Source organism: Lutra lutra, chromosome 3 (assembly GCF_902655055.1).
Source record: "Lutra lutra chromosome 3, mLutLut1.2, whole genome shotgun sequence".
Classification (NCBI taxonomy): domain Eukaryota; kingdom Metazoa; phylum Chordata; class Mammalia; order Carnivora; family Mustelidae; genus Lutra; species Lutra lutra.
The window spans coordinates 59607501-59620755 of NC_062280.1; the positions used below are offsets into that span (position 1 = coordinate 59607501).

Below are 13255 nucleotides of genomic sequence, written 5' to 3' on the forward strand. Positions count from 1 at the left end.
AGCTCCAAAATTTCTGTTTGGCTCTTTTTAGTATTTTCTATTTCTCTGTTGATATTCTTGTTTTATTTGTGCATTGTCCTTTTAAGCTCTTTGAGTATCTTTATGATGGTTATTTTAATTGACTGTCAGGTAATGCATATACCTCTACTTCTTTAAGATGAATTTTGGGAGATTTATTTTGTTCTTTTGCTTAGGCCATGTTTCCCTGTTTCTTCGTGTGTCTCATTAGTTTGTGGAGGGATTGACACATCTGAAATAACAGCCACATCTCCTAGTCTTTATGAACTGGCTTTGTACAGCAGAAGACCTAAGCCTGACTGGAGATTCTGGAGGACTCTAGCCTTCTTCTGTTGGAGGAAATATAACTTTTCTGGAGAAGGGATGAATTATATGTAGTAGTAGAAGGAGGATTTCTGGGATCAAGTGTATATAGTCAGACTCTCAATTAGTTTCCACATTTTCAGCTTCATCTCTTACTACACTTCTCTGTTTAGTAGGAGCTCTTCTCTTAGTCCAGACCCTCTTTGGGATTCTACTGGACAGTCCTTTACTGCAGTTGGAAACCAATATTTAGAGTGATTGAATGATCTTCCCATGGCCAGGCAGCCAGGAAAGAACAGAGCTTTATGTATAGCCAGTTTGGGACTTAAGAACCCATAGTGTTAAATAAATTGCATTAATGTATGTCTATTACTGCATCTCAGGTTCCTCTGTTTTCCTTTTGCTGTAGCTTCTCTCTCTGCTACTGTGGAGGTCACTGTAGCTGCCCATAGTAGCTAATGCTTCCATATCCTATCTCTTAAAACCCTTGTCACCAGCTTTCTTACTTGAACCCTTTACCTTATTAGAGGCCCAGTCCCAAGTGAGCCCAGCTAAAGAATCTTCTAACCTTCCTTAGTAAGAGAAGGAAGGATGCTTGTTTGTATTGCCCAAGTAACAGAGAGTTTCTTGCAGTAATAGACCCTCAATATTCTTTGAAGCATGAATGAATGGTGTAAGGAAGAGCTGACCAAATTCCTGAGGTAGAAGACACAAGAGAGACTATTGCTTAAGCAGAGGGATTTATCAAGTAGATATGTATGGTATGGTATTTTTCTATAGAAATAATGTTAGTAATGGTAGTTAGATCCTACAGTTTGAAGAATACCACTAAAACAGCAGTCCAACTAACTTTTAAGTTATGCCTTGTGTATGGGTTAATCTGGGAGCCCAACCATAATTTTTATAAAATGCTTCTGTAAGAAAATGCTTTCTGAAGGACAAATAGTTTATGAATGAATTTTTGGAAACTGTAAATTGAGGTTAACATCTGAGAATATTAATCTGTTGGTCATCTTTGCTGATGTCTTCTTCTGACTTATTTATAAAGTTATAAAGAACCATGAGGGCAAAAACTGCTTTCTATTATGTAATAATACCACTCTGCCCAGCTCTTGTGTTTTGTTTCTGCTTTTATGCCCATCCAGCATTCATTATGTTACCTTCTATGCGGTAGGTACTCAAAAAACTTTTATGTGTTGATTTTTTTAATAACACTGTCATTCATCACAAAAAATAGTATATCCTAAGATATCTAGGATTTGCAAAATTATAAATGACCTTTAGAATACAGATTAAGCAATTATAACTTTAGTTGATATGGTTGTATAATATTAATAAAAATAAATAAATTATAATAATAGGTTTGGATGTTTTTCATTTTTTTCCATATAACTTATAATTTAGGTGCAAATTGTCATGGTAAAAGCTAGAAGGCATCCTGGTTTCAAAGACCCCAAAAGCTCTGGGCTCTAACCCACACTTTTTTTTTTTTTTTAAAGATTTTATTTATTTATTTGACAGATCATAAGCAGGCAGAGAGGCAGGCAGAGAGAGAGGAGGAAGCAGGCTCCCTGCTGAGCAGAGAGCCCGATGCGGGGCTCCATCCCAGGACCCTGAGATCATGACCTGAGCCGAAGGCAGAGGCTTAACCCACTGAGCCACCCAGGCGCCCCCTAACCCACACTTTTAAGAGTGTCATTGGGACACTCTTCTGTCATTGGGACATCTTCTGTCACTGGGACAGAAGAGAAATGACCTCTTTCATTAGAGAAAATACTATAGAGTAGTCTAATGTCCTGAGAATATATCTGTTCTGCTTTCTGGAAATACTGTGTCTTGGAGTTTAGGGCAAAGTTATGATTGGGAAAGAAGAACCCATCACACGTTGATTTTGAGTAAAGTGACAAAAAGATAACTTAGTTCACAGAAGACACTGTTTTGCTTTTCCAGGTGTAACTGTGTAGAACCACATAATCCTAGCAATGATACATTGAAGGAATGGAGGGAGTCCAATATTTCTGTCTCTGACATAATTTGGGAGAACCTAACTGTATCGGTAAGTGAAACATACAGGCTTTTGTTGACATTTTGAATGAACTATTACTAAGGCAATAATATTTTTAATGGCTGTTTATTATAAAAGTAATAGTTTTGTCTTAATTTTAATTTAATTTTTAGGTTTTCATTAGTAAACTGGGGTTTTCTTTCATTATTAAGTTTTACTAGTAGTTAGTAGGCCTGAATTACTCTAAAAGCAATCATAATATGACAAGATTAACTGAAGGCACATTAAATAAGTGGTGTTGACCTAAATGAAACCATATGGCAGAACTAAGTCGGTCTTCTGTGTAAAGAACCCAGAACGCTTTTATTTCACTCTGTAATGCTGCTCCAGCTGTTCGGAATATGCTGAGGGGGAGGGGATGTTTGTTAATATTTCAGTGTAAATATTGAAGTCCATGGAAGGAACAAAATTCATTATTAAAAAAATTCTGGTACCTTCCTCAGGAAGAGCATTCTTACTTACATTTTCTTTTTATCTTCCATTCAAAAAAAACGAATGGCAATGATTTTTCACCTATCAGGGTTAAATCCTGTACCTTTTAAAAATTTTGGCTTCCTCTGTCTTGTGATTTCTTTTTTCTCCCTCCTCATAGCTGCATTCTCAATTCTTCCTAATCTCTTATAGTGTTTGTGCACCTCTTTTTCCATCTCTATTTGCATTCTTCTGTTCAATCTAATTTCATAATTGGAGAAATTGAATGTTCTGATTTTAGTAGTATTAGAATTTGACTCTTCTAGTTATAAACATTACAGTCCAGAGCTCCTGTCACTTTACCTACCTCTATAAGCTCAAATCCTATTATAACCATCAGCATAACATTAAATGAATTCTAGTTCATTTTGTGAAACCCGTGTTATTTTAGCAAATGAGCCAGTTAATGGAACACAGAAATCTTCCTCTGTTGTACAAATATCACAAAACTCTAAGTATGATTCCTATAAGAGCATTTGACCTATTGCTCATTTTCTCAATTTTCCCCATTAAATATTTTCTTTCAGAATCAAAATCAAATTACTTGCCCTTGGCTTAAAATCCTCTCTTGACCTATATTTTATGAAATTTTTTCTTATCTTAATCATTTTCTCTGGAATAAGTTTTCATTTATTTTTGTTTTCTGTTATAATTAATATTTATTCTTTTCCATCTATTTTTACCTGGAAAAATGACATTAACAGACTGTTTCCTTTCAGAGAGCCATTTAAATGGACCAACAAAAGAAATGTTGAGCAATAAAGAATGCTACAGTTACTCAGAATTTAGGCAGGGGATCATGGTTGATCTATTCTGCAGTGTATCTTCCATTTATATTCCCTTTGTGTAAACTGTAAAGATAATATGTCTAAAGAGCCTCTTGCCTGTGCACCACATCTTGGTGTCCTCTTCAATGCAGAAACCCAATAATCCCATCTCTAGATCATTTAACATGACAATTTTTTCTATGTGTTGTATAGTCTCTTAATAATTTACTGTTAAATAATAGTATTCATTCAATGTGGCAAATCCTGAATAATAAACTTCTATGAGACTAATAGCACAATTGATCTGGCTAGTCATGACTTAATTTTAGATGTTAAAAGTTTAGGGTTGGGACGCCTGGGTGGCTCAGTTGGTTAAGCAGCTGCCTTCGGCTCAGGTCATGACCCCAGCGTACTGGGATTGAGTCCCACATCGGCTCCTTGCTCATTAGGGAGCCTGCTTCTCCCTCTGCCTCTGCCTGCCATTCTGTCTGCCTGTGCTTGCTCTCTCTCCCTCTCTCTCTCTGACAAATAAATAAATAAAATCTTAAAAAAAAAAGTTTAGGGTCAAGCAGAGTATAGTAAAAAATATTTTGCAATCAAGGCAAATCTTGCATTTTTTTTTTTAAGTTCTGTAGTAGGTGTTAACATTCTGGCAGAAATTTTCATATTATTTTTCATAAGCTAAAAGCAGTTTTTGCAATGGATAATTGCTAATCTTGACCAGAAATAGCCTTTATCACCAAAGGGAATGCTACATAATGAAAAAATCTTGTAATTTTTAAGTCGATGAAGACCATTAAATTTATGTCTCAGTTATTATGCTGGGTTTTTTTCCCAGCATAATCACCAGCATTTTATTAATGAAACACTGTGCTAATGGCTATTATAACTTGTTTTATAAAACTGGTGATAGAACATTTACCTTACATATTATTCATTTGAAAAGTTTTCATTGAATTGTTACATATCTCATGAATTATAATTTACATCTTGCTAACTCAACAAAGGTGAAGAATTTTAGCTTTCTTTAATTCTTCCACACTGCTATATGCATAGTAAATATTCAGTAAACATTTAATGATTATTTTGAAAGAGCTTTATATCACAAATTTACTGTTTAATGCAAGTGTTTTCTTTTGGTTCATTTTGTTTTCTGGCTTTATTGAGGTATGTTTGACAAATAAAATTTGTATCTATTTGAGATGTATAACATGATGTTTTGATGTATATATACACTGTGAAATGATTACTGCAAATTAACTAGTTAACCTACCCATCACCTCACATAGTTAACATTTTCCTTTTTTCCCCTTCTTTTTCTTCTCTCTCTCTCTCTTTTTTTTTTTTTTTTTTTGGTGAGAACCATTAAGATCTACTGCCCTAGCAATTTCAACCATATACCAGAGTATTATTATTCATAGTCATCAGGTTATATAATAGCTCTTCAGATTTATTCATTACACATGACTAAAGCTTTGGGCCCTTTGACCAATATTTCTCTATTTTCCCTTCTTCATCCCCACCAGCCCTTGGTAAACACCACTCTGCTCTTTCCTTCTATGAGGTTGACTTTTTAGATTCCACATATAAGTAAAATCATGAAGTATTTGTCTTTCCAGGTCTTCCTTTTTTCACTTAGCATAATGTCCTTCAAGTTCATTCATGTTTTTTGCAAATGACAGGATTTTCTTCTTTTTTAAGGGTAACTGATATTCTATTGTATATTTATACCACATTTTCTTAATCCATTCATCCATCTATAGACATATAGGTTATTTTCATATTTTGGCTATTATGAATAATGCTTAACTGAGGTCTTTTATGGCAAGCTAGATTATGTAAGTTTTTTTATATAAATCTAGATTTTTATAAATAAATATATTTAAAAGTATCTCAGAATCAGTCATTACAAGGAACTCCTAGGCAAGGTTTAAAATATTCCCATGCAATTAACTAGCAGTTGTCTCAAAGTTACATAGTTAGCTTGTATATATATAAGGGGGAAGATACTAATGCCAAATTTAATTTCTTATTCTTATTAACAAAATAAATGTATAATTATCAAACTAAATTTTTATAAACTTATAAAATTGAAACTTAGAATGTGTTTGAAGAATAATTAGTAGAAATGAGTTTGTCAACAATCATTTTTAAAATTTTTGTAAGTGAAACCATATGTCAGATTCAAAAAAGGGAACAGGATTTAGATTTGGTTTTCACTCCTGAATCTCAGGACTGGTGTGTGTGTGTGCGTGTACGTGTGTGTGTGCGTTAGGGGTACAAACCAGAAAATAAATGTAGGATTTTGTAGGTCACAGTTTTTCTTTTTAAATAACATACTGCCCCCCCAACAGGAATAGAAAAACAAAACAAAACACCCTTTTCAAATTTGCTTTGAATTAAAGTAGTAAGGCAAGCACTGGCAATTTATTATTGATTATATGACTGTTAAATGATCCTTTAAGCGACATCTATGTTCTTAAGAATTGAGAACAAGACCCAGCCAAGTCCAAGGAATATTTAGAAGACTTTCATATCTGCCCAGAAGACCGAAGACGGACATAAGTCTGCAGATAATGTTTGCCTTGGAGCTTCTAGTTCCTCTTTGTGTTTTGCCATTCTGCTTAACCATTACTTTGCTTAATGATTGCTCTACTGGCATCTCTGGACAGGGGCGAGAGAAAAGACTAAAAATGCAAAGATTCACTTTGGATACTTTATTTTTTAAGAGTTTTGAGTGAAGGAAAATCAAAACCATAATTACGGCTGGGAGGGTTTCTTTGATTTCTTTGGTCTTTTAATTAACCAAGTTATTGTGCTCTGTCTTAGCTTAATATGGATAATTGGAACTCAACTTTACCTTGGAAGGAAGATATTTGGGGCTAGATTAGAAAAGGGGACAATTCTTTTAGATAATTATAAGGTAAGCTAACACTATTTTTTCAAGAATCCTAGCCTTAGGGGTAGCTGCCCCAAACAGATTTAACTGGTTGTTGGTTTGTTTTTAGATAAAAATGTGGCTATCTGTGATCTATTCTAAAATCTTTTAAAGTTACAGAAGGATTCTCAATAAATTCACTTTCTATTTATGTCAGAATATCTCAAGTACTACTAATGAGGTCACCAGATCACTTAAATCATGATTTTCTGTTTTGAAAAAAAAAAAGAAAAAAAAGAAAAAGAAAGTAATATTTCAGTAATCTAATCTTTAGTATAAAATAAGAGAAACCAAAGTGAGTTTAAAAGAGAATTTTTTATTTCATTCCAAAATATTAATGTTTAAAATGCTCAGTTTTTCTTGGAGAAAGAAATTTTTTTGCCTTTGCTGCCACCTCATGGCTAAGGTAGTAATTAGAATGATACTTAAGGGGCTTATAAAAATATATACCAAAAAAAAAAAAGTAAAAAATGAGAAGTCACACTAAATATGAGCTTTGTTTTACTCATATAGTAACTTCCTCTCTTTTGTTCTGTAATCTAAATTTAAGCCGTATCTTTGACTCCCAATTTTATTCTAGTAGGAATATATCATGGTTTTTTTGTTGGCTTTCTCACCTTTCTTAATAGCTTTTGAACTAGATAATTCTATGATATCACTGTTCTTCTTTAATGTGCAATAATATTCCCACCATAGGCACCATGTTTATACCAAAGCTCTGCTGCCCAGCAGCTGTTAGGCTGCAGCAAATTACTTAACTTCCCCATGTCTCAGTTTCCTCAACATGAAATAGAAATAATGACATCTCCCTATTTCCTAGGGTTGATGTGGAAATTAATTAAGATGATATATTTAAATGTCTTGTTGACCCTAGTAACCACTCACTATCACATATGTCATATTTTCAATAAATCTAGTGTTAGGAACTTAGTGGATATGGGGTTAGATATACATTGATTGGTAGATCAACTAGGTGTTTTTCTTTTTTTCTATATTTTTTTATTTATTTGACAGAGAGACACAGCAAGAGAGGGAACACAAGCAGGGAGAGTGAGAGAGGGAGAAACAGGCTCCCCATCAAACAGGGAGCCTGATGCAGGTCTCCATCCCAGGACCCTGGGATTGTGACCTAAGCCGAAGGCAGATACGTAACAACTGAGCCACACGGGCATCCCAGATCAATTAGTTTTATAGATTTAAATTTAACTTGAAAAAAGCAAAAATTCTAAAAGTGTTTATGTTCAATTTTAACCTAATATAAATCTCCAGTATTGCTCTCTACCTATCCAAATGGAATTCATCAAACTCACTCGGATGTCTAATTAAATCATTAAGAGCCATAGATGAAGAGCTTCAACTTGTCAACTAGAGATGACCTTCAGACATTAGTTTTCCAAAAGAAATGTGTCCTTTTCTTTCTTAACTAGCTCCATTTGTTTTATTTCCTCTGGCAGGAATGCAAATCATTGCACGGAGAATATGTTGGACGAGCTTGTGGCCACGATCACCCATATGTACCAGATGTTCTGTTTTGGTCAGTTATCCTGTTCTTTTCCACAGTTACTCTGTCAGCCACCCTGAAGCAGTTCAAGACTAGCCGCTATTTTCCAACCAAGGTACTTAGACTAGAATTTTCCTGATCCAAACATAAACACACATAAAGCATGTTATAGAGTCCTATGTGTGTTAAGACAAAAGAAACTGCAATTGCTGCCATCGGAAGAGCCACTAAAAGGCTGTGTGTGTGTGTGTGTGTGTGTGTGTGTGTGTGTGTGAAGGAGCTGCCGGCTTAGGAGTGAGGTGCGGTGGGGAGAGGTGAGGAGAGAGCATTTTGTGATACAGGTGCTAGGACAGCACGTGCCCTCTAGGCTTTTACGCTAACTTCAGATCCCTGCGAAAAACTCCCACTCTCCCACTTACACTTTGGGAAATCAGAAGCACACACTGCATGACTGACTGTCACTTTCTTGCCCAGTGAACAGTGGGAACTATTCCAGCCTGACAGATACCTCATAGGAGCCACTGTTACATTCTCTAATTGGGAAAGCCCCTGCAAACTCATTGGAACACTATTCTCTTTTTCGTTTTTAAAGTGTCAGTCCCTCCCCCTAACCCACCACGTTTGCATCTGCATATTTGGAGAGGAAAGTAAACAGAGAAACAGCTTAGTTCAATATTTAACACTGCAAAGTAACACCTATAATGTCTTACTCAGCCAAAAAAAAAAAAAGAAAAGAAACAAGAAAACAAGCTTTTTAGGGATGAGCTAAAGATTATGATCAAAATTCTACTCTAAGAAAATGTTGTAAGAACTGTTTCTTCCAGAGAAAACTTCTGTTTTTGTCACCTCTCCCTTCCCTAAGGTGAAAGATTAATTCCTTCCCCCGGAAAGCTCAATTTGTTTGATACAATTTTTTTTTTTTTTTTTTTGGTAAGTTGAAACAATAATCTCCTGCATTTTGTGTGGGTGTATGTGTCATAAAGTCATCCTAATAGAAGCCATACTTTGTTGATGATCGTAATAAGGATTTTTTTCTCGAAGATGGCTTTATAAATGGAAAATGGCTTTAAAAACTGGCATACACTTTTTAAATTTTTTTTTATTTTTATTAACGTATAATGTATTATTAGCACCAGGAGTACAGGTCTATGAATCATCAGGCTTACACACTTCACAGCACTCACCATAGCACATACCCTCCCCAATGTGGCACACACTTATCTTGATGAGCACTGAGTAATACACAGAATTGCTGAATCACTATATTGTATGCCTGAAACTAATATAACACTAAATGTTAACTACACTGGAATTAAAATTTGTAAAAAAAGGAAAAAATACCTGGCTTACACAGAATAACTTTTAAATTGTCCCACTCTGTTGTACACAGTCTCTGCTGCCATACTCAACTTCCCAGATAAACTAGCCGAAATATTATGCTTCTTCACTATAAATAGATACTTTTATTGTGCTTTAGGTTTATCATATTAAAATGTTACCTGCAGAAGAAAGAATCCTAAAATTCAGGCAGATTCTGGCCATGCGATCTTATTCTGTGTTGTAAATACTCACACACTTGAGCTCGTAGTAAACTTACATTTTAAATACTGAAAATAGCTCAATCACCATTGTAGCTATTATATACTGCCTCATTCCAGAAAGGTTAAGTGCATATCCATCTTAGTAACAGAATACATAAATATATATTCAGGGTCTGACAGAGCTAATGGCAATATTATAGTAAGTATAAAATATAATATTAAGATATTATGTCATAAAGTGACTATACATTGTGATTCTGGATTTTGCTTTTAAGTATTTCTTACTATTTATAGTTCTTTAAGTGACAAGCATTTTCATTATTTTTAGGTTCGATCCATAGTGAGTGACTTTGCTGTCTTTCTTACAATTCTGTGTATGGTTTTAATTGACTATGCCATTGGGATCCCGTCTCCAAAACTACAAGTACCAAGTGTTTTCAAGGTGAAGTTATCATAGCATGTATAATCTATTTCACCATCTCTAGGTCTAATCTTCATTTAGATGATGGCTATAATCCTAGTACTTGAGGTTTTCATGAAAATACAAGGAATATAGATTGATGGAACATTCAGTCCATTTAGTCCACATGACTAAAATTTTGGTCTTATATTAAGAAGGAAAAAAATGAAAATGGAATCTAGATGCCACTTGAAAAAAATTTGTCAATTTTTCCAGTAGGAATATCCATATACAACACTGAAAGATAAGGAAGATAAGGAATGATAAGGAAGCATTTTGAAACTTAAGGAAAATGCATTATCTTGATGCAAAATTGCACAGCGGATGAGGCTTTGAAAAAGAGATAAAATTAGGTCTGGAATAGTATTCTGACCATGTTACTAAGTATGTAACCTTGGGTCGGTTACTTAACCTCATTGAGCCTTGTTTTCTCACCTGTCAAAAAGGGCCAGGAGGTTCTCAAAGAATGTCAAAATGATTCCTCCGGGGCTCATCTCAGACACCAGCAATGTTTAGAACCATTCCCAGAGCTCCTGATATCACCAAGTGTCTTTTTGCCATTTTCCCATAATGGCCTGTGAACCCATCTAAAATAAGAGTTATACACAGTTGCCAATGTGCTGTTTATAAATGTAAATAAATTTGCCAACTGTAAATGGTAAATATTAATATTATTTTATGTACTATAGGTATTAATCGAGAACATAGATTTGGGGACCAATCTGTCAGAGTTTAAATTCTGTCTCCACCTCTTACTACCCTTGGGACCTTGGGCAATTTACTGGACCTCGCTCTGCCTCAGTTTTATTATCTGCACCTTTCCTAGAGAGTTGTGAAGAAAAAAAAAATGAGTTAAAATATTTAAAGTATTCAGACTGGTGCCTTGTACCTTATAAATGGTTTGTAAATATGACTATTATTATTAGATGTAGCTCACTTAGCATATCAATTTATAATTAGGGCTTTCCTGGTAGCATCTGTAGGATTTAATTTGATTAGGTATTCATTAATCCAATTACTAACGATATACATCGTTTTATTTCTTGCAGCCTACCAGAGATGATCGTGGCTGGTTTGTTACACCTTTAGGTCCAAATCCATGGTGGACAGTAATAGCTGCTATAATCCCAGCTCTGCTTTGTACTATTCTTATTTTTATGGACCAACAGATTACAGCTGTCATCATCAACAGAAAAGAGCATAAACTAAAGGTATATTTTAACATCTATTTTAATGTAAACCATTGTGCCCTAACTAACCAACATTGATTGATGTTTATTATACTTTACCTGTACTCTCTAGTTGTTTGTACAGGGAAACATTAAGATAATGTTTTCAGGTTTGTAATTTTTATTGTCTATAATCAAGATGTTTTGTCTCGCAATGAGCTTAAAATGAATTAATTTTTTACTTTTTAATTATGTATTTATTGCACTTGGCTGAGGCTAAACTCTGAAATCTTACTTCCAAGGCTTAAAATAATACACTTTGCTGAGGTTGTAACTTTCTTTACCATATTTAAAATATTTTAATGAAATAACAGTCTATTCTGGTGAAGGACAGCTTTACCAATTTGTCTTGCATATGTGATTCCTCTACTTCTCTATTTGACCCTAAGTATGCCTCTTAGGTTACATTCATTATTGGAATAAATTACATCTTCAGGTATTTCTCATTTGGTGTAGTTATTCATCTGTCCATAATGTCTATGACAACAAAAACCAGCCATAGATGTTATAGTTTGTAAGTGATATCTTTGTTGAGTTTTATTGCAGATTTCAATGACCATTTTTATAAACTAAGAGAATGAATACGGATATATCTTACTTATTGTACTCTGACCCTGTCATTTTGCAATTGTGAATAATCAAAGTTGTTCACTGGTGTGCAATATTTCTGAGATATTCAGTATGAGCATTATCACAGTAATATGTTAAATGAAATCCATGATATCAACTAATGGTCAAAAATAATCCAAACTAGGGACACCTGGGTGGACCAGGTCATGATCCCCGGGTCGTGGGATGAAGTTCCACTTTGGGATCCCTGCTCAGCAGGGAGCCTGCTTCTCCCTCTGCCTGCCACTCTCCCTGCTTGTGCTCTCTCTCTGACAAATAAATAAATAAAATCTCTTAAAAATAATCCAAATCAAACCTTATAAATACAGAACATGCACAATTAATCAAATTGTTTTGTTCTGGTATCATGAGATAATTCCCAGCTATCTTCATATACTCTTCAAACTCTAGGAAAAGGCTCCTTGTCAGAACAACAGAAATCATGCTTTATAGAATTTTATAAGTATGTTTGTCAGAAGGATCAATTCACTTTTGCTTTTATTAAATAATTCTTAATTATGTGGAATTTAAGAAACAAAACAGATGAGTAAAGGGAAAGAGAGAAGGGGGAGCCTGGGTGGCTCAGTCGGTTAAGTGTCTGCCTTTGGCTCCAGTCACGATTTCAGGGCCCTGGGATGGAGTCCTGCACTGGGCTCCCTGCTCAGCAGGGAGCCTGCTTTTCTCTCTGCCTGCCATTCGCCTTGCACCTGCTTGTGCTCGCTCTCTCTTTCTCCCTGTCCGAAAAAAAAAAAAAAAAAAAAAAAGAGAGAGAGAGAGAGAGAGAGAGAGAGAGTGCACCAAACCAAGAGACATACTTTTAATTGTAGAGAACAAACTGATGGTTACCAGAGGAGAGGTGGGTGGGGGTTGGGTGAAATAGGTGATGGGGATTAAGGAGGGCACTTCTTGCGATGAGCACAGGGTGTGGTATGGGAGTGTGGAATCACTAAATTGTATACCTGCAACTAATGTGACACCGTATGTTAACAAACTGAGATTTAATAAAAACTTTTTTTAAAAGGTAGTTTTAAAAAAATATCTTAAAAAGTCATAGTAAGTAGATTAGTGGTGTACTAGTATATGGTTAACAACCAGTTCTCTGCATTTAAAGGAGAGGGACTCTGATTTATAATTTATAATGTTTGCTGATTTTCATGGTGTGAATACTCCACCATGGCCCATTTCAAGTTACCAATGTGATATCAATTGGCAGGAAGAAAATTTTGAAAAAATTTTGAAAAGTAAATAATTGGTTCTTATAAGCCTATGTGAGCTGAATTTAAAACTACCCCATTTAATATTGGAAACTTAGAGTGATGTACAGCCCTCAAAACAAGAAATTCAGATTCCCAA

The 13255-nt window shown here is 34.8% G+C and overlaps 1 protein-coding gene across 8 annotated transcripts in view; it reads left to right on the forward strand.

Moving 5' to 3' along the window:
- The window catches only part of SLC4A10 (solute carrier family 4 member 10), a 297324-nt gene that overhangs the window by 251043 nt on the left and 33026 nt on the right, over window positions 1–13255 (forward strand). For all 8 annotated transcript variants that reach the window (XM_047722426.1, XM_047722427.1, XM_047722424.1 and 5 more), the window contains 4 exons: window positions 2272–2377; window positions 8017–8178; window positions 9933–10046; window positions 11114–11275. In XM_047722426.1, the coding sequence (XP_047578382.1) occupies window positions 2272–2377; window positions 8017–8178; window positions 9933–10046; window positions 11114–11275 (544 nt within the window). The remainder of the gene's footprint in view (window positions 1–2271; window positions 2378–8016; window positions 8179–9932; window positions 10047–11113; window positions 11276–13255) is intronic.